This window comes from Diplotaxodon limnothrissa, linkage group LG17 (genome assembly GCF_057381915.1).
Source record: "Diplotaxodon limnothrissa isolate DT_005_m linkage group LG17, D_limnothrissa_male_GT1.1, whole genome shotgun sequence".
NCBI classification, from domain to species: Eukaryota; Metazoa; Chordata; class Actinopteri; order Cichliformes; family Cichlidae; genus Diplotaxodon; species Diplotaxodon limnothrissa.
The window spans coordinates 27,465,097-27,490,764 of record NC_140612.1 but is presented as its reverse complement, the minus strand read 5'-3'; the positions used below and the strand labels follow the sequence as shown (position 1 = coordinate 27,490,764).

The 25,668-nt window shown below is 39.3% G+C and overlaps 3 protein-coding genes across 3 annotated transcripts; 2 read left to right on the top strand and 1 right to left on the bottom strand.

Annotated features, from left to right (window-relative positions):
* Window positions 1-6,977: 6,977 nt before the first annotated feature.
* Window positions 6,978-13,468, top strand: LOC146615116 (fibroblast growth factor 6-like). Its single transcript, XM_085375391.1, has 3 exons — window positions 6,978-7,707; window positions 8,194-8,297; window positions 10,075-13,468. Exons 1-3 carry the CDS (start codon window positions 7,365-7,367, stop codon window positions 10,249-10,251), a joined length of 624 nt encoding a protein of 207 aa, XP_085231517.1. The 5' UTR covers window positions 6,978-7,364; the 3' UTR covers window positions 10,252-13,468.
* Window positions 13,469-14,955: 1,487 nt separating this feature from the next.
* Window positions 14,956-16,375, top strand: fgf23 (fibroblast growth factor 23). The gene is made up of 3 exons (XM_085376490.1): window positions 14,956-15,190; window positions 15,273-15,376; window positions 15,947-16,375. The coding sequence occupies exons 1-3, from the start codon at window positions 14,956-14,958 to the stop codon at window positions 16,373-16,375; spliced, it is 768 nt and encodes a 255-aa protein (XP_085232616.1).
* Window positions 16,376-19,450: 3,075 nt separating this feature from the next.
* tigarb (TP53 induced glycolysis regulatory phosphatase b) lies at window positions 19,451-25,059 on the bottom strand. The gene is made up of 6 exons (XM_085375976.1): window positions 25,012-25,059; window positions 24,706-24,743; window positions 24,489-24,610; window positions 22,374-22,451; window positions 22,169-22,279; window positions 19,451-20,273 (listed from the first exon to the last, which is right to left on the bottom strand). Exons 1-6 carry the CDS (start codon window positions 25,041-25,043, stop codon window positions 19,839-19,841), a joined length of 816 nt encoding a protein of 271 aa, XP_085232102.1. The 5' UTR covers window positions 25,044-25,059; the 3' UTR covers window positions 19,451-19,838.
* Window positions 25,060-25,668: the final 609 nt, after the last annotated feature.

The following is a 25,668-nucleotide window of genomic DNA, read 5'->3' as shown; positions in this document are numbered from 1 at the left end:
CACCATCCAATAAGATAAAAGACCAAATAGACAGAATAAAAAAAGATATCAAAGAGATCCGAAAACCTTGGAAAATAAGTAGGTCTTGAGATTCGATTTAAAGACTTCCAAGGATGAAGAGAATTTTATGAAGGGGGGAAGACTATTCCAGAGTCTCAGGGCGGCAATGGAGAAAGCCCTGTCACCTCTAGATTTGAGCTGGGAGCGTGGAACTGATAAAACCATCTGACTGGAGGAGCGCAGAGATCAAGTGGGTAAGTGCAGGCTAAGAAGATCTGAAATGTAACCTGGAGCCAAACCATGGAGAGCTTTAAAAACAAATAATAAAACCTTAAAATCGATTCTATGTTTAACTGGCAGCCAATGTAGAGTAATATTCTCTCTCTTTCTAGTATCCGTCAGGAGCCTTGCGGCTGCATTTTGAACAAGTTGCAGGCGTGACAGGCTTGAGTGACAAATGCCTAAAGTTTTTAAATGTTTTCTTTCTATTTTAATTATTTTATTATATTATCCCTCTGTTCAGCACTTTGGCCGACACTTGATGTCTTTTAAATGTGCTATATAAATAAAGATGACTTGACTAAGAACACTGTACTAGCTGTCAAGCATGGTGGTGGTGGTATCATGCTCTGGGGCTGTTTTGTTGCCAGTGGTACTGGTACATTGCAAGTGAATGGAATAATGGCAGAGGAGGACTACCTCGAAATTCTTCAACTTCAGCTCAAATAGACTGCTAGATGATTGAAACCTGGACAAAGTCGTGTGTTCCAACAAGGCAATGATCCCAAACATCACCATCAAAACTGGTTTTGAAATGGATGAAGCAGGATAACAGCTTCTGGAATGGCCTTCCCAAATCTTTCAGTTCAAACCAACTAGAAATTTCAGGACTATGCTTAAATGAACTCTATCAGTTCTGCCAAGAGTGTTTAAATATCCAGAATTATCCCAGAAGCATGTTGATGGCTGCCAGAAGCATCTGGTCAAGGTGCAACTTGCTAAGGCACAGTTGACCAAATATTACTTGGGGTTCATGTATATATGCCTGTATGTTTACTTTTGCCCCCTTGTGGATTAGAGACAATCCTAAATAAAGTCAAACTTGTGCACCCAGTTCTTGTCTTTTAGAGTCTATAAAGATTCACACTATGCAACCAATGCAACAATTGAAGAAGAAGAGATGCAGATAGAGACAGAAGTTCTTTTCACTGTCTCCCAGGTGACCAATAAGCTGGTTTAACTAGTACCAAAAGTAAATGTATTTCTAGAGCTCCACAGAAAATGTCTCCCAGCATCTGCTTTGACTATATATGATATCGCATGTTTGGATCTTAAACTATGAAAATGTAGACTATTTTTGTGCAGTTGTGTTCATAACATACAAGCATTTCCTGCACAGCAAATCACTGGAGTTAAATATTCTGGAGTTAGGCATAAAAGTGCGCAAGAGTTACATTCCGGGAGTTTATTTTTCACCTTATACTACAGTCAGTGTTGGGGAGTACTCTAAAGCGGTGTAATATTTAGGTGTTCATTCACTGGGTGCTAAGGAGTCTAATTCAACACATTGCTGGTGTTGTTTGTCTGTCGACCGTTACAGCGCCTATCTGTGTTTCTTTCTTGGACTCCGACATGTAGGAGGTAAAAATACTTTATTTACTTTGGAATTTTCTGTGAGTGTAGTGATGTTATTTATATATATATATATATTCAGTTACATGGATGCACAAGTAAAATATAAAGTTAACTAACTAGCACTACATGTGTTTTCTGTATGTTATGCTGATTTGGAGATAGCAGCTAGGCTAATGCTAGTCAAAAGTTAGCTAACTTACTTATCTTACTGTATTTTAAGATACACATTTCACGTTGTCAATGAAAACGTTTATTTCTATTTCTTAATTTTAACACCAACGTTTAATTTAACGTTAGCTAACTACAGTAATATTCTGTTTAGACTCATGGTAATGGCCGTATTTAACCAAAGAGAGGTGCAGCCTGCACTGATGAGATGTTGAGGTACCATTAACATCAGTTAGTTAGTCCTGCTGCACACTGAGACATGCACACAACCCTGTCTCCAGAACTGTAAAGACAAGGACACAGCAAACATGCAGTCACATTGTCTGCTAAACCAGCCTAGCTAAATAGATTTTAAGCAATATTTAGTGTGGACAGGCTAACTCAATGTAAGACAGTGTTCGTTGATTAAGTTATACACAGTTTACATAGAGTTACCATAAACAACCTCTTCTTCTTGTGTTGTGTTTCATAGTAGTAAAGGTATTTTTTTCCGTAGGTGGCCAAGATGTTGATAAAAGTAAAACACAGAGAGACAAAGAAATATGCAAAATTGGAAGAAGTCAGCTTCACAGATTTTGTGAGAGCAGGTAAGTTATACATGGTTTGTACCAAGTCATTAAAGAGGAAATGATAATGTTGTTATTAACTAAGTGATGATTTTACTTCAGTGCAGCAGAAGTTTCTCATACCAGAAAATGCAGCACTGAAAGTCACGGATGAGCAGGGTATAGAGGTGGATGAGGATATCTTTCCTGAACTTGCAGCAGTCAAAGAGGTGTGTTTTGTCATCTATACAGCTGAAGGTAAGTAAATATATGCTCTGATAGATTTTGAAGGATTTGATTTGTACAGTTACTCTTAAATAAACATTTTTAATTTGTCTAATATCCTGTGGTAACAATCACAAAATGCTGTTTTCATGGCTCAACAGTAAGTTGGATTTATCACATGCATTTCAGACATCCTGGAAACACAATCATCCAAGAAGCTGCGTGACTGCTCAGACCTAACACACTATGTGACACTCACACCTTGTGGTATGTAAATTGTATATTACCATAATAAAATACAAAATAACCATCTGTTCTCCTGGGAGAAAATATAATTTAATCAAACCGTGCAATTTACTGGCCCTGTGTGCATAAATGGTATCTTTGTTGTGTTGTGTTTTTGATTGTATATACCTTGTATTCTAATATTTTTATTTGTCACCCTCAGATTTGACTGTCCTGAAGCAACATGTGGAAGAGCCCTCCTCTCCAAGTCTAACAGATACATTGTCTGTCTCAACCACCAGCAGTCAGAGCAGTGACACAAGTGATGCCGGACTTCAAATGGTTCAGCCTCTATTGGACAGCATACATGAAAGAAATGTAGATACAGTACTTAATTGACTTATACTTGACTCTTTAGTTGCCATTACTTGAAAAAGCTTAAACACGAAGATAAAACAGATTAGAGAAAAAAAATTTAATATAGTATTTCATGTAGTTTGCTCTGCAACTGTAGTGTGTAATAAGACTTGCTCTCTCTCTCTCGCTCTCTCTCTGTTTTTGTTATGCATGTTAACCATGAAACGTGTTTCCATGATCAGTGTCCTGCTTTTCAGGTAAATGAAACCATTTTTAAGAAGATACTGGTCCTAGAAAGGGAGAAAGTAAGACATTTCAAATGTTTTGATGCCCAAATGTCATATGGGTGTGATTCACAATTTTATGTTCTGTGAGAGAGTTGCATTACTTAATTTGTTGGCTTGATGGAGACTTTACAGAGTCTTCCTCACGTTAACACTGCATTACAAGAAGTGCTTATTCTGTAGTCATTTTTTTCCTTTAATTCTGTTTTTTTTTTTCTTTTCGCCCAATGTTAGGCCTTTCTGACCTCAACTGTTTAGCTGCCAATAATGGTGGATATTATGCTATTACAGTACTGTTACACAGAATGTATGTTAATCCATGCAGCATTCATATTTGAATATGTTATTTTTGATAAATAAAATCCATACATTCATAATAATCACTATTGTGTTTTTGTAGTAATTTGCACCAAAAACCTAAAACTTTTTTCAATTGATGAGTAACACTACAAAAGAGTTAATATCAAACTTAACTCTAGTTATGAGTTAAATTTTACTCTATATGGTAGTAGAAATTTCACTCCGTGAGAGTTTAGTTTTAACTCCTATAAAGAGTTGAAAAATCAACTCCCGGAAAAGAGTTACTCTAACTCTGCACTAGAGTTCATTCGATGGTCACGCATGTACACTCAAATGTAGTTAATCTGAACTCCCTGAGAGTTTATTCCAAAGACCAGAATTTGCTGTGTGCTTAGCTTTGATTGTTTTTTTAAGTGTGTTGGTGTGTCTAAATGCAGCTTGGCTGTGGGCCATTTTCAAACGTATCCTCCCAGTTTAGAATCTAAATTAAAACGGTTTGTTTATTTGTTGTCTTTTTTTCCATCGTGGAGTCTCTTGGTAGTGCTGTTTATCTGCACTGAGGCCTCCACAGTTGCTAAGGTGGGTCTGAGGCTCCCTGGCAGCAGATACCACCTCGGGGCCTCAGAGGTCTGTGGCAATCTGGGAATTCCCCTGAGCCTTCATCTCCTACCAGCACCCTGCAGAGCAGGATGCAAACATGGATGTAAAGCGAGGCGGAGGGGGTGAACCCAGTGCACTCAGAATTATTTTTATTTTCACAATGTTATAACCAAACCTTTTTATTGATTGTGAATAATTCAGGGACAGTGTTTGCTTTTTTATTACATACATTCACCCACAAGGGAAATTGTAGTAAATGTTGTAAATGCTTAGAATGGCGTTATAGTATGCTCTAAATCATTCACTAGAATGATTTTATGTACTGCTAAGAAGCAGTAAATAAGAATTATTTCATTGTGAAAATAGTTTCCGTTGAACAAACCATGTCAATTTGTTGAAATGAAGTCTTTTAAATGATGATAGAACAAAATGTGGATATTTATCCAAAGTAAAATGATTATTTTTGCCTAATTATTTCCATCAGCAGTACAACTTTCTGGGTCTGAATTTAATGGGTTACCCAAAACAATGCCAAGTATTTGATATATGCCAGTTATATTTTTATGTTAGTTGCAGGGTGTGTTACTTACAATAATAACGCGCAATCTGACCAGGCAGAATATTTGGTTGTGTAAACTTCCTGGACAAACAGCTAAGGAAGTGTCAGACATGATTGCCATTTGCTCTGCTGTGACTGGCTGCGACTGTTTTTACACCTTCCTTCTAAATAAGGCAGCAGGCTGTCAGGACATATGACCACTGTCCCGATTTGGGCCCTGGACACAGTATCCATCCATCCATCCCATGGTTGCTTAAAGCCAATGAAAGTCAAACACACACACACACACACACACACACACACACACACACACACACACACCCTCCCCTCCCACATGTCTCCCATGTGAGCAAGAGCGGGGTTAAGTCAGCTCCATTATTTAGAGGAAGGCTGAAAAATAGGTTAGCTTGCCTTCAAAATAAAATCAGACAATGTCGCTGCTTGGAAACTATCAAAAAGTACTTAAATGATTTTGCCAGCATTTAACTATTAACTGTTTAAATTTTATACTGTAATGTAGAACAGTTATTTGCTGTAAAAACAAATAGTAATGTCCTGCATTTACACTGTAATATGGCCACATGTATGTTTCCCATTATACCATTATAACTCATGTAAAGTATAACAGTAGTATTCGACTGTAAAAAGTATTACATTTCCCTGCTATATGACATGTACATTTTTAAGTATAATACTGTCATTTATGCTGTTATACATTTGAAGATCCTACTGTAATTTTCCATATAAACCTTTTATTTTAATTTTATTTTATTTATGTATTTTTTTTTTGGGGGGGGGGGGGGGGTTGTACTGTACAGTAAGCACTGTCATCTAGATTTACAACTATTAAATTGTTATTTTACAGTGTACAGTAAAGTATAATACTGTCAGCTGTTTGGTTGCCATTGTTCTTCAATTTTAGTATTCATACTTTAAGTACTATAAGTAGTTTATTACTATAAAAGTATGTCTTCAATACAATAGCCAGAATCACTCAGCATTACTATTGCAACAATGCCCATAACCCTTGCATTGCACAGTAAAGGGCCACACAAACAGTAAACTACATTAAAGATCCACATCAAGCAAAAAATCTAAACACAAAATAACTGCTAATAACATTTACACTATCATAAGTGTTTGTGCTTGCTGCAGTTAAAGCATGTTTTTGTTTTGTTTTTTAATGTCAAAACATTTTCACTTGTATTTACTGAGAATGTCATTATAAGTATTTCATGTACACAAATTATGTGACATAATAAAATAAGAAAAGAATGTATGAACATCCCACTGCGTGTTGTTTGTACCACAATAAACGACCAAAATAAGTTCTAGGAAATGTTTATTTATTTATTTACCATTTTCTGGTGATCCTTAATGTAAACAAGTATTCAGTTAGTTGAAAAATGATCAACTTATAAATCAAAGCTGTCTTCATACGTTTAAAAACTCAATCACTGAACTTTTAAGTACAATTCTGTGTTTGAAATCATATCCAGAGTCATCCAAAAACAGAAGTAAACCTGAGTACCTCTGTTCACATATTTCTTTCAACTCCATTTTTTACGGGTGACAATTTAAAGAAAAACACCAAGAGGAAAAATGTCTTTTTCATTCATAATGCCTAAATGCATGAACTCAAGATTAATGCATTGATTGTGGGGTTTTTTTTTGCTGTCACTGCCTTTTATCAAGCGTCTGTCACCTTAAACACAATAAAGACGAGATGATGACAAACATGGCGAATCCACCCCTGTTTTTGTGACCTTGTATTTTCGCTGCGATGCATTATAAAACTTATTTTAGTGATAATTAGAAATAATTTTAGCTTCTCAAAGTTTGACTTTAGTAATAAAAAATATCCTGTGTATTCAGCTAGACTGCGTTTTTGTAAAGGCCACAGCATATAACTGTGCAGCTTTTTTTTTTAACCAGGGAGAGAAGCTGATGCAGGGAAGTTTTTTTAATTATTATTTTGAAATGCACCACAGGATGCTCTTCTTCTCAATCTGTCTCGCTTATTTGACGCTGATTTGAAGGTGCAGCACCCCCCATTACTCCTATCAGAGCTGCCGCTCCTGCCAGGGTCCTGTAACTCTTCTCCTCCTCCTCCCATCTCCTACTTTTTGATGGGGGGTGCAGCGGTGAAGTCACAGTGATGTCATTTTAGGATGTGAGAGTCGGGGGCAAGGTGAGCTGGTTTTGCGGTGAGTGGTGTCCCCCTCCACGGCCAGCGTTGCCTGATCAGAGGCGCGGAGCGGCGAAAGATGATCATCGCCACCGGCACCAATTCAAGCTCCGACGCGCTCTGTCCCAATCCTCCTGCTCAGATCTCGGGCTATGGGGCCTTGATCTATCTTGATCCCAAAATAAACCTTTACCACCACCATGCCAAAGGACAGAAATCAAGAAGAGTTGCATTTTTAGGGCAGGTAACTTTGACAACGTGCCCCAAAGGTAAACTGGATGGCCATTGCGCAAAGGTGCCACTACAGTATGTCCAGCGGGGCCCGGACGCACTGGACGCTACTGGCAGTTATTGTACTGTGGACTTCTCTCTGGGGAATCGTTTCATCTTATCCGATTCCGAGCAGGACTAATGCGACTTTACTGGAAAAGAAGTGGGAGACCCTCTTCTCCCGCTCCTACTTGGGTATAACTGGGGGGAAATCGGAGCTGAACTGGGAGAGTGACTATTTGCAGGGCATCAAAAGAGTGCGACGACTGTACTGCAACGTGGGCATTGGGTTTCACCTGCAGGTGCTCCCGGATGGCAGGATAAGCGGTGAACACAATGAGAACCAATACAGTGAGTTGCATCCGGCAAAGCACTGGACCCAGAAAAAGAGTGTAACCCTATGCGCAGGGCTGTGCAAAAGTTAGAACCGCTCACTTATCTTGCATGATGTTTAATAAGAGGTGTCGGCATGGTTGAAAGTTCCCGAAAGCAAAACCAGTGTACTGAGCTTTGCATCCGTGCAGTGCGAAATATCCTCCCAAACCAAAAACATGACATGAATGCTTGAGCCAGTTTAGACGCTAACTTATTTTTACCCTCCGTCCCCTACAGCAGGGCACCCTCCCGTCCCTCTCAGCACGCTCTCGACTACACTCGCATCGAACATGCAAATAGCTGATAACTGCAAAGGGGCTAATTGAGCAGGGAGAGCATCATCCAGTCGCAATGCACCTGCAAGGTTACACCCATCCCTGCTGCATAGGCCAGTTACTCGACTTTACCCCCAGTCGCAGTGTGACTTGTGTCTTTGCTTCCCTAACAGTATGTTTCGTTCAGGTCTGATAGAGATCTCCACCGTGGACCGAGGAGTGATCAGCCTGTTCGGAGTGAGGAGTGGGCTGTTTGTCGCAATGAACAGCAGGGGAAGGTTATACGGAACGGTACGTTTGTGCGCAACTTCAGAGGCTCCCCCACCCCCTTTTTTCTCTCTCTCTCTCCTTGTCACACACACATACACACATATCCTGTTCAGTGTAAGACGAGTTCATATAGCTGCTGCATCCACGACTTTATGAGCGCTGTTGTGTTATTAATATGCCGCGATGATAGGGGGGCTTCCCAGCAGGGTCCAAGAAAGCTTCAATGTTCAAATCTTTTGCTGTGTCAGAATCTGTCAGTGGTTTAAGTATCCTGTTCTCAAGTAAAAGAAGCAGTGGTGCCACGTAGAGTACTCCATTACAAGTAAAAATGCCACACTCACAGTTGTATTTCAGCAAAAGTAACTGTTATCGGAAACAGTGATTTATGAAGTTGCTGTGCAGCAGAACGGCCCACTCAGTGATAATATTTCAGCTTAACCTGCAAAGCAGCTAGAGCTAAAGGTGCATTATTTCCATTTAAAGTGCCCCAGTACTTGAGTAAATGTACTTAGTTACATTCCTGGTGTAAGAGTCTCTTTCTCATTTTTCCTGAAGCTGCTATGCACAATCAAACGATCTTCAGTGAAATCATGACAGGGAAATTATAGCCAGTCTGTAAAAGTAGGTCAGTTATGACATGCTGTTTAATGCCTTAGGTGCCAAATAAAAGGCAAGTGTGTGTGTGTGTGTGTGTGTGTGTGTGTGTGTGTGTGTGTGTGTGTGTGTGTGTGTGTGTGTGTGTGTGTGTGTAATTTCTGTATTTTTAGCTACAGTTGATGTCAAATATCACAGCAGGTCTCTCTTCTTACACTAAAATTTGATTCTACAATATTGTTCTGAGCTGTTTATGTCTCATAAAAATCCTTGAAGCATGGACATTTTATAAATCTGAGTCCCATCCAACCTTACAACTTAGTGCTGATGCCTAATAGTGTGTATCTGCAATGACTCTGCAAGCTCAGACTGGCGTGTATCTCACAGGGAAAATGGAAACGATAGTTCGATTTTTAATTTACAGTTTGCTGTGTTGGGCTTTGGGCTGAATATGAAAATCAAACTTATCACTTGTGGTCATAATTTTGCCCTGTTTAGATTGTTAAGTCCGTATTCAAGGTTTTTGACAAGTTTGGTTTCTTTTGTTAATTTAAAAGAAATTAATAATATATAAAAATATGTCTGTAATTGCCAAAGCCAGTAAAAATATTGTATTAGCCTTTTTTGCTCCATGGTATGACAGCTTCTAACTACTAGTTGATGAAAATTACAATATTAAAGTCAGAATTAGCACCACTGCTTCTACTTGCCGTACTTTGACTGTGCTTTAATGTTAATTCTTTAACCAAGCAGGATATCTACATGTAACAGAGTTTTCTACACATATATATGTACAACAGATCTGCACTTGTAGCAAAAGAGGGTTTTTTTATGCTAATACAATGTGTCCTAGTAAACACTGTAATGTGTTCCTGTGTTATTCAGCCTTTGATTGCAGCTCGTTCACTTCTCCTTTTGATTAGTGTTAGGATGTGAACCCAGTCGGGAGACTTTTTTTATGAGTTTAGCAGTAAAAGCAGGAGGCCGGTGTCTGCATTTGAAAAGGGCATTTCTTTTGCAACAGCATGCCTGCTCCTCCTGTTTCCCTCAAAGCATGCTGTCTAAGGCAGGCTGTTTTCCAAAGCAGAGGTCATGTGGAAACCATGCATATGTTGTGATGTTCGTACTGCGTCTGTCATGAGATTTACTGACACCCCTCACCCCCTCCCTGCTCCCACCCCTCTGTCCTTCTCTCTTTTTCTAGAGAGTCTTCAAGGACGAGTGCAAGTTCAAGGAGACTTTGCTGCCCAACAACTACAACGCCTATGAGTCTTTTGTTTACAAGGGCTTCTACATCGCCCTCAGCAAGCATGGCCGTGTAAAGAGAGGCAACAAGGCCACCACCGCCATGACTGTCACACATTTCCTCCCACGACTATGAGACAAACTGGCAATAACTTAACAATTTGCACATGTGGATGTTCCTCCAGGTAATATAGAAATGCATAGTAATGATATACACACCCATGGACTGCAAAAGAAAAGACAAATATTTATTCTGATATATAGATATATATATATAGATATATATATATATCTATATATATATATGTATATTTGGATAGTTATCTTTGTATATGTATGCCATACTGTGCTGCTTATTGTTTTTATGGACAGGGGAAAGTTGAAGACTTTGCCTGTCCCACTTTACCTTGGTGCTTGCTGCAACTAAACTAAATGTCACTTCCTTTTGTTTTTTGTTGAGATGGAGGATGAGCTGTATTCTGTGCTTTTGGAGAGTGAAATGAATACTTTTTGTTACCTCAAAGAACCACTTTACTCGATTAAGGGATGCATGGAGTTCTGCTCAAATATCTGCTAAGTTTGTTATTTATTTTTTCCGCAAACCTTTAAGCGCTTGATTATCGATAGCTGGCAGTGGTTAAATTCACTACCTTTGCTGCACGATTTAAAGGTGCCTTGGTGTTCCCACTTGTGGCCCCCTTAAAGTTGCATGTAAGAGACACCCGCTGGAGTCAGAAATAGGGCTGACACACCGAACAGGGCCTCAGAAGGGGGAGGGGGAGGGGGTTGACTATCTCTGGTTTATTTTATTTTCTGTAATTAGATCGATTAAGTAATAAACAATCTGTGGTTGAGACCAGAGAGCCGTCAGCCATGTAGACTGGCACAAGGCCACGAGCTTGACTTTGTGGGATTGCCGAAATATAAACAGGGTGGAATATGTATTTATCCCAGCATGGAGAAAATTTTTATTTGAGCAGATAGAGCGCACAGTAGAAATGTTACAGCACATAGTCTTGGACAGGGCTCCCACAGTAAACTGGGATGCGGTTTTTATTTATTTATTTTCATTTTTTTTCTGAATGGCAAAGATATAGCTGCTATTGAAAATGATGTCTACTGTCCATGAAACCAATGAAAAAAAACTTTGTAAATAGTTGGCAAATGTAAAAGAAGAAGAATTCAGGAGCTTTTTTTTCTTTCTTCTTTTTTTAAAAACAAAAAAAACCATACAATGCTGCTTTGTTACAGTTGCCTGGATGAGGCGTTAAGAGTTCAGGCTGCACAGTCGACCATCGATGATGGTGCCTCAATGTTCTCTTTGCTTCCACATTTGTTTTTTTTTCTCACATCAGTGAGTTTGGTAGAGGATGTGCATGCCCTGGGGCAATTCCCCTGCTTGAATCTGCTTTCTGCAGCAGCAGCACTGCAGTGGCAGTGAGGTGTTGGAGGTAAATGTTTTGAAATGCAATTCTAGATGACTTTAAGGACTAAAGCGCGGTTCAGCTCGAGGACTGGATCCACATTCTTAGATTTCTTAACTCTGCATCTGTATTTCTGTTGATTTTGATCTTAGTTTGCTATAGCTGAATGGCTGAGCTAGTCAAAAACTGATTATTTAATAAGAAAAGTTTATTAGAGGTGTATTAAGCTTTGCAGACCCGCTGTTAGTGTGCACAAATATCTTGTTATATATTCCAAAGATGTTTCTCTTGCCTCATTCTGAGAATTCCTGAGAGTCTTCCCAAGTACATTCACCCCTGTACTTTCTGCAGCTGTTTACTTTAAAAAAACAAAAAAACAAACAAAACAGAACTGACGAACGCTTGATCATCTGCCTCTGTCTGTGCCTGTGACAGAGGAAACAGGACTATTTAAATCCAGGAAAGACGTATGTGACAGAGCTGGCCTGCTGTCTTTGTTGTTCTTCAAACCTGCTGCAGGAATGCAGATCTGCCAGGATGACAGGCAGCTTTCCACATACCTGAGCTCTATCCCACCCTCCCACCTCTGCCTGTCCCTCACCCCACAGCTTACTTGCTATAGCAAGAGACCTTGGGATTCCAGCTGTAACCCAGGAGCTTCCTCCTCTCCTTTCAGCCTTTTTTAGTTCAAGGTCAGAGTTACGGACCCCGACCCCAATGACCAGGGTGGTCTTCTATATGGGTCGGACTGTCTTAAGCCCTCAAAAACATATTTCTAATAGTTCCTTTTACCTGCAGTATTTTCTGAAACAGCACTACATCCTATGAAACTAGAGCACCACCTCTTTAAAATACAGCCCTGCAACTTGCTGTCAACTCCCCTTTCTAAATAGTCATGTAGGGATATTTCTGTGGAGGGGACATCTGCAGAGTTAATGCAGTATGTGGGGAGCAGAGTCACGCAAAGCCTCACCTCACCTCTCCTGCTGCACTCCAGTCCTTTAGGACAGCTCCCCAGCCATCCTCAGGGCGTGCCCTCTGCTGCTGTTGCTGCTGCTGCTGCTGAGCTCCATCTGCACCCCAAGATTTGAACACGCCACGCTGCTCATTTAATCATAACAGTGTTCTTCCCCAATCTTAAATGGCTTGTTTCTGCTCTGAGGGCATTTTTTGCAAATGCCAAGGCTATATACAGCAAAGCAAATGTAGCTCAAAATGTCAGCAAAACAAACAAAGGGGAAAAAAAGGCTCATTGTTGTCATTGATGAGGCTGCGTGTCATATCACTGATCTCCTCGGGAGTAAACCGTTGTGAATCTGTATTTTCAGCTGAGCAAGACATGAAAGCAAAGAGCACTTCTCTCAGCCAGCACCCTAATCAAGATGTCCAAAGTCTCTGGCAGCCCCTTATCAAGGACATCTTGATTAGAAACAAGTGTAAGGAAGCAACTTTTCAAACAATATCGGTCATGAAAAACAATCTCTAAAAGAGGGAAAGTTTGTGTCTAAAGCAAAACACTCACCTATCAGCTTTGACCAAAAAAAGAAAGAAAGAAATGTATCCAGATTTATCTGTTTTCTTTTCTTCCATTTTCTTATCATAGGTCAAATTTAATTAAGTCAAGGTGAGGAATTTCTTTTAAAAAAAATAATGATTAACATACTTTAGCATGCCTGAGCTCTGAATCTGATTAAGGGTGTGTGCTTTTTCTCTGTTTTTTTTGTTTTGTTTTTAAATCCTTCTCTATTCCTCTCCTCTGTTCTCATATACCTCACCTTCTGCCTTAGTTTTGGTTTGCTGATGACTGTAAATGAAAAGAAACAAACTTCAGTTATTTGTTTCTGAAAACAGACAATGCTAAGTAAGGATATTAAAGTTTTTTCCTTTTATTTTTGTACGTATGTGCTGTGCACAGCAGTCTACTGTATTCCTGAGATACCAATAAAAGTTTGTTTTGGTTTTTTTAAAACTGCTTGAAAAGGTGTGATTCTTTGTGTAGCACTGGTTAAACTCTTTATCTCTTTAAACTCTTTTACCTGACAAACTGGAGGTGAATCTGACTAAGAAAATCAACTGTCACTGCTCACTTTTCACAAGGTAGAGCAAACTCTCCCTAATCCTCCTTTGTTACTCTAAGTTGAACCATAAAAAAATCATAGTGAATTCAGCAAAACAAAACTTGAAAGTGAAGTGAACAGAAGTGAAATATATATATATATATAGCATGCCTGTTGGTTGTGAGGGAAACAATATTTTCGCATAGACCTTTTTCCTCAGTATTCTGATTTAATCAGAATTCAGACGTTATTGTTGCCAGAATTAGTTGTAAAAATTTCTTCCAGAATTCTTACTTTTCTATAATAATCACAAAAAGTTCATTAAAAATACTACTATAAAAATGCGCTAATCCTCTTCCCTGCAAGTGAGCAGTATTTTCTAGATGACTTCCACACCTTTTTGCAGTCTAAAGAGTCGCCCCCTGCTGGCCATTGGAAACAATGCACAATTGAGGCAATTCAACTATAATACACTTTTCAACCCCAGACAAACATCTGCCTTAGAGTGTAGTAATTCATACAGCAGGTCCAAGTGTAGGAGTCAGGCCTCCTCTGAAGGCCACATGTTAAATCTAAAGGCTTGTTGGCTGTACAGAATGAATAAGCTTACTTTCCACCACTGGTATTTAACATTTCTGTTAATTTTTTTTTAACTATTTGGCTGCACTTAATGGTCCTGATTTTCACAAAACTGAAGCGTGAGTTTACTTTAGAGTGATGTTCTGGGGAAACTATTCTGTCACAGTCTTGCTATCAGACTTTCGTTTCTCTGCTCTATATAAGGAAGTGTCTCCCTCTGCTGGTCAAACACAGGGACTGTTGAGCTCTGCAGGTGCGCAAAGGCAAACTGAACCAGCACACAAGTCTAGTCCACCGTGGTTAACCGGTTCTGTTAAATATATATAATAAGCTATTTAATTTAAAATGTACGTCTTAATTATAATCAGTTAAATTATACTATGACCCGTGTCTGGTTTGATTAAAAATAAAATGTAAGTTCCGGGGTTTTTTTCCTTTTAATTTACCCTGTACATCGTTTTACACCAAACTAAAGCAGGAATTATTTGGTAACAGGTCTAATTTAAGGTGGATGAGTCAAGACTAACCAAAAATAAGAGTTCTGTTGTTTGACCAGCAGCATCGGTGTAAACAGACAGAGGTGGAAGTGGCCCTTCCGCTGCAGCAAACCCGCACATCTGCTTTGGGGGCGAGTTTCGTTTTTTTTTTTTTTTTTTCCTTTTTTTTACCCAAAGGATGTGAGCAGGAGTGGCGCTCGGGGGGCTTTAAATAGGAACTGTCTCCAAACTTTGCGACAACAGAGCATCTGAAAACTTCCAGGAGCTCGAAGTTTGAACCAGAATGGAGGTCAACAGGCGAATGGGGATGAGAGACACCGTGCTGGCGCTCTTTCTCGCTGTCTTGCAGGGATTTCCTCTCGGGGATACGGTCCCGAACCCATCACCTCTGGTTGGATCCACCTGGGGGAACCCAAGGAGATACGTCCACCTGCAGACATCCACAGACCTCAATAACTTCTACTTGGAGATCAGATTAGATGGGAGTGTGCGCAAAACTACGTCCAGGAGCACCTATAGTAAGATAACTCTAATATTTATGCTGTAGTATAATGAAAGTCTGTATTCTCGTATGATTATTATTCCTTTCTCCTCCTGCAGGTGTGATTCTACTGAAATCTGAAGCAAGAGATCGTATCGCCATCCTCGGCGTCAAAAGCAGCCGTTACCTGTGCATGGACCTGGAGGGCAACCCGTTCAGCTCTGTAAGCAAATAATTAATTTGAATTCACTCAGTGTTTATTTGTGATTTAATCGACCCCACGCATTTCGTCGGAACCTTGTGCTACTTAGTTTTTACGCACAGTGTGTCTAAAATAAATATTCATTCATCGATAAAGGTCACTGTCAATAAACTCAGACCTCAAACCTTCAGTTACTTTTATTACATTTATGGTTTTTATGACGTTTTTCTGCACAAAATAATGCAAACAATAGTCCACATTTGTTTTTCACCGTTTCTTTGACTAAACAGCGAGTTATTTGTATTTCTCTGAGCTATGAAGTAATTAATGTGAGAGGTTTTTTTGTGTGTGTGGTTTGTTTTTCGTGTATTTTATATTTAATAATCCCGCAAAACACTTTTGTTTTCCATGCGATCCGATTTATTTCTAAACGGGGATTTTTATTTATTTATTTATTTATTTATTTATTTTTTAATTTAAACAGTTTTTTAAAAACAAAAAAATATTTATTTCATGGCATGCATCAAAGAAAGATTTGGTTGGTTATTTCCGTTTGTTTCATTTTGCCCCTCTCACCTCTCTCTTTTCCAGCCTGTCTGCCTTCGGGATGACTGTCTGTTCAACCACAAGCTCCTGGAGAACAACCGGGACGTGTACTACTCCAGCCGGACCGGCATCTTGTTCAACCTGGAGGGCTCCCGACAGGTGTACTCGGCGGGTCAGAACCTGCCGCAGACCTCCCTCTTCTTGCCCAGGAAAAACACCGTACCACTGGAGCGCCTCCTGCTGCACAGGGAGAAGAGAAACCGAGGGCAGACAGAAGAGGGTTCGGACTCCCAGGCCGTGCCCGAGGAGCTGGAGGAAAGGGAGGTGGAAATTGAGACGGAAATAGAAACAGAGGTCGGGGATGACGGACGCAACGTGTCCCGGGAGAAACTCGCGGCTCCATCCAGCCAAGACCCCTGGAACGTGCACTTCTCCAACCCGGCCAGCCCCCGGAGCGCCGGGACAGTTGGCTGAGAAAGACCACGGTAGCCTTCAGTTAGTCTATGTGAGTCTATAGTTTAACATTTTAGTTTAGATCATACAAGAGAAAAAATATTAACATGAGACTTCATGGAAAAATGAAAGCAGAACAATAAGGTCGTTCCCTCTTTTTCACACTGACTTAAAAACTTTTTTAGTCACGAATCATTCAGCAATGCAGTGTGTTTATACACTGAATGTACAAACGTGACTTGCAACTCTTTTTGCACAATTTATATTGTCTTTAAATTCACCTGCGCCTGCAGCCTTCTCTTTCCTTTTAATTTAGTTTTCACGCAGTTGTAAATATAGATTTTAAGTCGAGGGACATGTGTTTTAACCTGTATTCACTTTTAAAATAATATCTTAGGTGTCCAGATGTTCCAGCTGGCATGCTCTCACGCTGAGCATTGATCAGGATTTCTTTCGGAATATTATTTGGTTTCTCTCACAAAATCACCAGAGCCCTTCAAATTAATTACCCCCAAATCAGTGTACATGTGTGCGCAATCTTTGATTTTGTGGTTTCTTCTCAATGAGGTTTTTACAGCTGATCTGAGAAACCCACATTTCAAAAGTGACACTGATGTTTTTTCCCATGATAGAAGCTCAACTTAGCCTGCATCTAGAATACTGAAGGCACCATTTAATGGTTTAAAACAAAAAGAAAGCGATATATATATGACGAACATACTATAAAGTTTTTATTTGGTAGGTTAAGATTAAATATTTGAAAGTCCTGTGCGGTTTTTAACTTCTTAAATTGGAATTAAACAGGGAAATCCCACAACTTTTCACTGCCATCACTCATTTGTGTATCCTCCACCAGTCTTTAATACATGACTTGAAGGAATATATGTACAGGGTAAATAACCTTTACAGATGTCAACTCCTAACTCCAGTTATGTGACTTTTACAGGTGCTGGGCGCCACCAGCAAACACAAAAAACAGTCCCAAAGAGTATTTATTTATTTAAATCCATTCCTTCGTTTTATTTATTTGTGAGACAGTTCAAATGTACATAAAGGGAAACTTGGTTTGTCTTTGAATGTATGAGCTGGGGTCTTGGATGGAGTGTTGCTTGAATTTGGGACAAAATAAAGTAATAAAAGAAAATACGTTCTGTGTTTGTGAGTTGTTTTTGTGCGCTCTCTTTTTGGTAAATCTGTTAATGTTTTACTTTAAAGGTATTTTTCATACCATATGTGTTGATTAAGTTCAGTTACTTTAGATAACAGCAAACAACAGTTTAACTCTTTTATAATCTTTGAAGCAAAGCTGCAAATGTAATATGCAAGACTGATGATCTAATCAAGAAGAAATTATCCAAATATGTTAGCTTATTTATAAAACTAGCCATTTTCTTTCATGTGAAGCACTACTGACCATCGACCAGTCTTTGTTTGTACCTCACTTAAGGTAAAGCAATGTTAGATGGTGCAATGCTTATCCCACATATCTTGAGAGATTATAGATCTTCTTTTCAGGCTTCTGAAGTTAACTGAATGTGACATTTTTCATGATGCTTGTACATTTAGAGTCAACATAAGACTTTGTGAGCTCTACCAAGAAAAAAAAACTTCTCAGGGGAAAGAAAACTTAAATGTAGATGTGTTAGTGTGACCTCAAGAGGTCCAGAATTTTGGGGGGAGCTTCAAAGCAATTTAAACATGTCTTTTTCTTCCTTCACACAGACTCTAATCCAACAGTTGCTACTAAATTATGCTTGATTTTGAATGCTGAGTGGCAATGAGCTTTTAAAAACTGTAATAGCTCTCTATATGAGGTCCATACTGTAGATGTATTGGATGTAATTTATATGTTAGGATCCCTGTAGTGATTTAGGTTAGTATGATCACGTATGTTAAGAATTTCCATGTTGTATTTGGTGTGTATAATGTGACATTTGGACTTCTTTTTAAAAGCCGTAAACAGTTTTGGGGGAGTTCCATTTCACAAATACCTATTTTATATATCATTATGCTGGAATTTGTATTTTAATATATTTGTGAATAAACTGAAACTGCATGAGAGTGGTATCCATGACGCCCTGTCAGAGTTTGCAAGTTGTTGTTTTTTTTAAGGATATCTGTTACTTTGACCTACCGAGAGACTCACAACAGGATATTAAAAATAGGTGGAAGCAGCAAAACTGATCTCCCATCAGCACTTAAAGACATCCAACATGGATTCAAAAGAAATTGAAAATGCTGACTTAGCACCGTAACCGTAGCAGAGGATGTAGCACCAGTAATGCCAACAAATCCTTCAATGCAAACAACAACAGCAGCCGTTTGTGTCTGCCCTCAAATACGACAAGTTTCCCAAAAACATAACACTCCCCCTATTCATTATTCTAACATTATAAAATCCAGTGCACTAACTTTTAGCATTAGCATTAGATTGAATGATATCTCTAAACATGCTTTGTTTTCCTGCTGGAAGCAGCCATCAGTAGATGCCGTGTTCATAAACGGATGATCAGCAAAATTACTCATGTAGGGTGACTATTAACCCTACACCAGCCTGAATGTTGATAGAAGCCAAGATGGATCAATGCTTTCATGCCGTTCTCATCAAATTCTGATCCCACCATCTGAATGTGGCAGCAGAAATGGACTCATCAGACCAGATGACTCCAATCTTGTCTGGTCTCATTTTGGTGAACTGTGAAAATTGTAGCCTCAGTATCCTGTTCTGAACTGGAGTGTGGTCTTCTACTGCTGTAGCCCATTAAGAGATGCTCTTCTGCTCTATTCATAACACATGCCTTTGTGTTAAATTGGTTTTCATCAGTTTTTCAGTTATACACAGCTATTGGGAATAAATCAGACCATGGTTTATTGATTGAGGTCATCATGAGCTGCATCAGCCATTTATTGGAGATAAAATGATGTCAGACAACATAAAAAGATCTTATGAATATGTAGCACCCAGAAAAAAAGACAATACATCCACAAATGTCTTGCAAGTAATTTCACAGCATTCTGTGATTTGTGCAACTTGTTTTTTCCCTCATTACTTGTGATTGTATGAAATGTTAAACACAAACTCAAAGTATCAGTGCTCTCACGAAATATTGCACACAATAAAATGAGCAGCAGCACAACTGCCACACAGGAAATGCCACAATACATTAAATACTTCAAACTTTGGTGTAACACAATAAAAGAGGCAATTTAATGATCAGTTTTTAAACAATTTAAATATGAAAGGTCACCTTACTGGCCTACAGCTGGACAGACATGGTTTCATGATGAAACAGAACTGTACACCGAATCTGAGCGTTGATCCACAGTGAAACACAGCGACTGAGAAAACATGAATTACCCTGTGCAACGTAGCCTTCAGTTACCTGTGCTAGATTAGTGCTTATAATAGTTCCATCATCCATCAGATAGTGTGTACATATACACACACAAGCAGAGAACATCTACCTCTTTATTTTCTTTTGTGCTATTCACCATCTGCGAGGTTCTCCAGGTGGTCCTTCCTGTTGGTAAAAACACAGCGAGCAGCGGAGAGGACCGGCCCAGACTCAGACTCACTCAGAGTGAGAATGAAGCGGCTGATGCCCGTGTTCGGACAGGGTGAAAACACTTGCTGCATTTTCGCCCCTGCAGGTAGAGCGCAATTTAAGTCCTCCACAAGGTGCCAGATGGCCACACGAATGTAAGCGCCGTGGCTCACCACCAGAGTGTGGACAAGCACGCCCTGAAGGCCGTCATCAGCTGAGCAGCAGGGGGGGGTGTTGGAGGCAACGGCCGCGGTCCCCTGGGCGACATCTCCAGATGCTGAAGCTCCTGAAGAGGCAGCCGGTCCTGATGAGAGGTGCTCATCCAGCATTTGCTTGAAAAGAGCTTTGAGGAATTTTTTGAATCGAAGCTTCACCTGAAAGCAACATGACAGGGAAGCTCAGAGAGCCATTCGTTTTTCCATGTAATTTTCAGTCCTCGTACCTACTGTATATTAAAACATCAGAGCTGCTGTGAATACTAGATTAAAAAAAAAAACAAAAAAAAACAAAAAACAAAAAAACAACCTTCAACCAAAAGGCCAAAAAAAAATTTGATCACTGCAGCATTTCCACTGGAGAGATTTGCTTTTTTCATCTTTGGTTTAAAAAGTCAGACTTTGATTTATCCAACTCAAACTGAGTTTATGCAGAAAATATAATATATTTATCTACTGATTTATCAATCAATCTAGTCCAACTTTGTCTGTGGAAGTTCTTAAATTCAACTCAGTATAAAGCATGAACTCACATTTTTTTTATGGATTCATTCATTCATCCTTTCTAGTTTGCCCTCAAACATATTTATTTCTTGTTTAGCCATTCTCTATAAACCCAGCCACGCTTAAACAGAAGTCATTACAGACTTTAAATGATGCCTCCCTCATTTTCATGCTGAAGCAGAAAAGCATAAGAATAGAAAAAAGTGAGAATGAAGAAACAGAAATAAATGCATCCACCACATTCACAGGTTACTGCCCATAAAACAACAAATGTGACCTCAACCTTAAGGACAGTTATGCTGAAGACCAATTAGGTGATCATGTTCATTTCACCAAAATCTGACCAAATACTATAGTAAGAGAGCAGGACAGTTGTGGGATAAGCTCATCAGTTCTACAATTGGATGAGCTAAAAATAACTGAAGGGGATGAATAATTAAATCAAAAGTAAATAAATTAGAAAATTAAGACAAAGGTAGATAAATAGAACAGAAAAAAATAGTAACTCCGTTATCATTAACTCAATTTCTTTACTATTACCACTGATGTTGCCATTTCGGTCCTCTATAAATTTTAGGTTAATGTATGAAAATGGCCCCTGAAAAGCTCTAGACTGCTGGTCAGAGAAAATACAGGGTGGGCCTTTTATATGGATGCACCGTAATAACGTGGGAATGGTTGGCGATATTAGAGCACCAAGCACACCATTGTTTTCCTTGTGACATCACCAATAAGTTTGATGTGTCACATGGCCCTCTTCCTATTGGAAAAACAAAAGTTGTATCCAAGATGGCAGACTTCTAAATAGCCACCATGGTCACCACCCATCTTGAGGAGTTTGCCCCCTCACATATACTAATACGCCACAAACAGGACTTTAATATCACCAACCATTCCCATGTTATTACAGTGTATACATATAAATGGCCCACCCTGTACAAGCATTTCACTTATTTCATTCATTTCAATATGAATAACAACTGATTGATCAAGAAATTATTTAAACCTCCAAAAAGAGGACAACTTTGAGAGAAATTAGAGGATAAATTTGTGTGTTGATAAGTTTACCTTTAAAGTGTAGGAGAAAATTTAAGTGTCTACTATTTTAAGTTGAGTTAGGGATGTTCATTAAACTCTCTACCCTCCCATCCTGTGAGCACTTAAACTAACAAAGGGGTAAAATAACCACCCAAAAAAGTGAATTAGGGTAGTGTGTGAATTTGAGTGGAGGAAGACGCAGCAATAGAAAAACCACAGATGTTGCTTAACACTGGTCTCTTTTATACCCCAGTAAGAGTCCCAGTATAGGCTCTGACCCAACACCCACAACACTGAGGCTTATACAAAGGGAGTTAAATGGAAATTCTGAATGTAAAATGTCAAAACAGTCTTTCTACATTCTTTTCTACATTACCCTGGTCTGAAGAAGAAGCTTTATAAAAGATCAGTTTGGAAACAGAAGGGATTACTTAACCTGCAATGTCCTAAAATGACCACTGCATGGCACTGTTGTACAAGTAATGGTCTTTAGGCCAGCTGTTTGGACTAACCTGATCTAAAGTCTCTCCTCCCGGTGGTGTGTAGTCACGGCACGACTGGCCTGCAGCATTCGCCATGTTCTTCAAATACTCTTTGTGACGCCCTTCAGCGACACCAAAACCCTGTGCCAACACAAAGAGCCCCAGTTTAGGGCTCCCGTACAGCTATGTGTAACACTTTAACATGTGGAAGCAGCAGAACGTAAACAGATCTTACTCGCTCTCTGAGTAGCGGCTCCAAAACCATTTCCATGCCAGAGCAATGACTGTTGTTCCTCAGAATTATCTCTGCTGTCTGAAGAAGGAAACACAATCAGTCACTCATACACTGTTAATGAAAAAGACATGAATCTCAGTATAGCCATTTCTACAGATCCTGTGTTGTATTTCTCCATAACCAGATGACATTTCATTAGTTAAACATTTGATGCTGATGGGAAGTACGTGTGGCATCACTTAGTCATGTAACTGTTCACATCAGTTATTACAGCTTTGTAGTTACCTTAACTGTGAGGAAAACCGCTGAAGTGGCAGTTGGCCAGATGATAACCTATGACAGCCTCCACATGGAGGTCACTGCTGTCTGATCAGAGTGCTGTACTGAAGCATGTTTATGTCAAGTTGAGTGGAGGAGAAAAGCATGGTAGGAAAAGGTACAAAAGCAACAAACTACAAGACTACATTCATGAGTGGATTGTCAAGAAAACATCCATTTATGGACTTCACGAGAAGTGGACTGAGGCTAGTGTCAGAGCATTGAGAGCGAGCACGCACAGATGTTTTCAGGATAGGAGCTGCAACTGTCGCAGTCCTAGTATCAAGCACTCCTGAACCAGATATGACATCAGTGGAGTCTTACTTGAGCTAAGGAGAAAGATAACTGGAACCTTTATGAACGTTAAGTAAATGTATAAATTTCATTTGGAAATCAGGATCCTGGAGTCTAGAGGAAGCAGAGCAGAGGCTCAGAATCAAAGGTTTTTGAAGTCCAGTGTGAAGTTTCTGAACTTTGTGATGATTTGGGTTTACATGGCGTCTGCTTTTCTTTGTGGTGGTTGGTCCGCTGCGTTTTATCAAATCCAAAGTCAATGCAGCGTCTACCAGGAGATTTCAGAGCACTCCGTGCTTGTGTCTGCTGATAAGCATTATGGAGACAATGGTTCATTTTCACAGCAGGACTTAGAATCTGCAAAAGATCCCAGTTATTTGGAACGTGAATAGCTGCCTGTGTCAAGAAATCAATCCATTGGTGTCCCCTGAATCTTGAGCAGTGCCAGTTACAGTCTTAAGAAAGACAATACACCCTAAAAACAACCTTACTGGTCCCAAATGAATTAACATGGTAAGTAGAAGCCAGGTGCTTCTATGCTTCTCCTGTACAAAAGCACAAGTTTTGGCAGGTTGCTGGTTCAGCGTTAATCTTCCCAGGAGTGGACGTCCCAGCAAAGTCACCCCAAAATCAGACCATGCAATGCTCAGAGAAACCGCAACCCCCCCCCCCCCCCCCCAAAACCAGGAGCTACATCTCAGACTCTACGGGCCTCACTTAGCATGTTAAAGGTTAAAGTTCATGGCGGTAAATTGAAAAAAGACTGAACAAGTGAGGGGAAAAGGCGCCTCTCTATAAAAAGTTACATCGGAACAAACCAAAGATGACACCAATGTGGAGATTTTTGGCCATAATGCAACAGCACAACAAACACAGCATATCACTATGCTGTGGGACTGTTTGCTTTGCAATAATTCTAGCAGCAATATTTTAAAGTACAGTGCAAGTGGCAGGAAAGCAGGTGCTGTAGTGGAATAGTAAAATTTGCCTAATAAGGTTTGTAAGTGTGTGAACTGACCTGGATATATCTGTTTGGCAACCTTAATAAAAGCTAAGCAAAGGTGCTTCAGTGCTTCCTTTAGCCGTTACAAAAGGAAAGATGATAACTCCATCGAAAAATTCACACCATCCAAACATCTTAAAAAAAAATTCAACATACCTGTCACAGATTGATGTCAATGAACAGTTTCTATTTCATACCATAACCTGCTGATGGATTAAACTATAAACATTATGCTGCTGTAATAAAATCTGCTTCTTATCCATTTGATTCTTTGCATAAAGAATATAGGCTTATATTTTAAAAAGTGCTATAAATAAATACTGTGAGCCATGTTAAAATGATCAAAGTGGATTAAAAGTTAATGGTAAATAGATCAGTAAAAGGAGCTAAAGTGTTGGACTATTTTTCATTGATGTCATCTCTACAGCAAGATATGTGCCACCTCTGTCACAGTCATTTTCCTCCCATGGTGCCCCAAAAAGTGCACCTGAGTGCCTCACCTGTACAGCTCGTTGCAGGTTACTGACAAACACTTTGGTAAACGCGATGTCTTTTAGGTATTGTCCTGCTGCCTCAGCCTGCTGCACACCTGTCTCTGACAGCAGCGTGTCCACACCTTGACCTGAGATCACAAATTACAGACCGTCCAAACACACAGGTGCAGTTAGATGTGAAAGGTAAACACGTGATTACATCTGTTGTTATAACGTGAATCACCTTGCAGCAGCTTTTCCCTGTTGTACTGCGTTTCCCCACTGTGTAGATACAAAACAACAAATCCGAGTTAGACGACTCATATAAACATCTCCTCAAAAAAAACTAAAACAGAGCACAAACGTTAAAGGTGCCTAAGTCTCCTATTGCTCAAAGTCAGCCGCACAGGCACACATGTAGCCACACAGCATGCTGCAACACCTGACAGGACACGCAGGCTCTATAGGAGACACCAACATCAGCAAATCACTCATCTTCAAGTCAGGTGAAAGTATGAAACAACAATTAAGCCGCTAAATTACTACTTACTGTCGTACGAACGTTAAACTGAACGTAAACATTTTCAGCAGCCGCTCTCGCACTACTTCCTGTTTGGTTCGGCTGCAGTTGTGCGTAACGTTTGACGTCATGACGCATTGCAGTGCTGCGTAACTGTAAATAATTTTTTTAAAATCTCAGCGAGGGCATGGGTGTCCCCGTTTCCCCTCTAAAAAGCGCGACACAAATAAAATAAAATAAAATAAAATAAAATAAACCCTATCCAGTCGGAATTTTCCCCCACAGCACATAATTTAGCAAGACATTAAGGATGAGCTCTATGGAGGGCCACGAGTGACAAAATGGATTAAATATATTATTAAATAGTTAATGCGTCATTAATTAAATAAAATTTGAAATAAAAATAAACAATCTCTTAAATGTTTTAAATGAAATTAATTGATATGCAATAATTATTTGCATATTAAACAAACTAATTGTTCCCTATTTTAATAATTTTCCACATATTTAATTAATTATTTCATGATATACTTATTCAGTTTATTTTGGCCTGTGATTTTACTTTAAGCTAATCATTCTGTCAGTGCCTTTCTTTACATCAGTAAAGCATTAGCCGTGTTTTGACTAAAGATGATTTCTAGAATTTAACCACTTTAATCACAAATGCTTCAAACTAGTTTATGATGT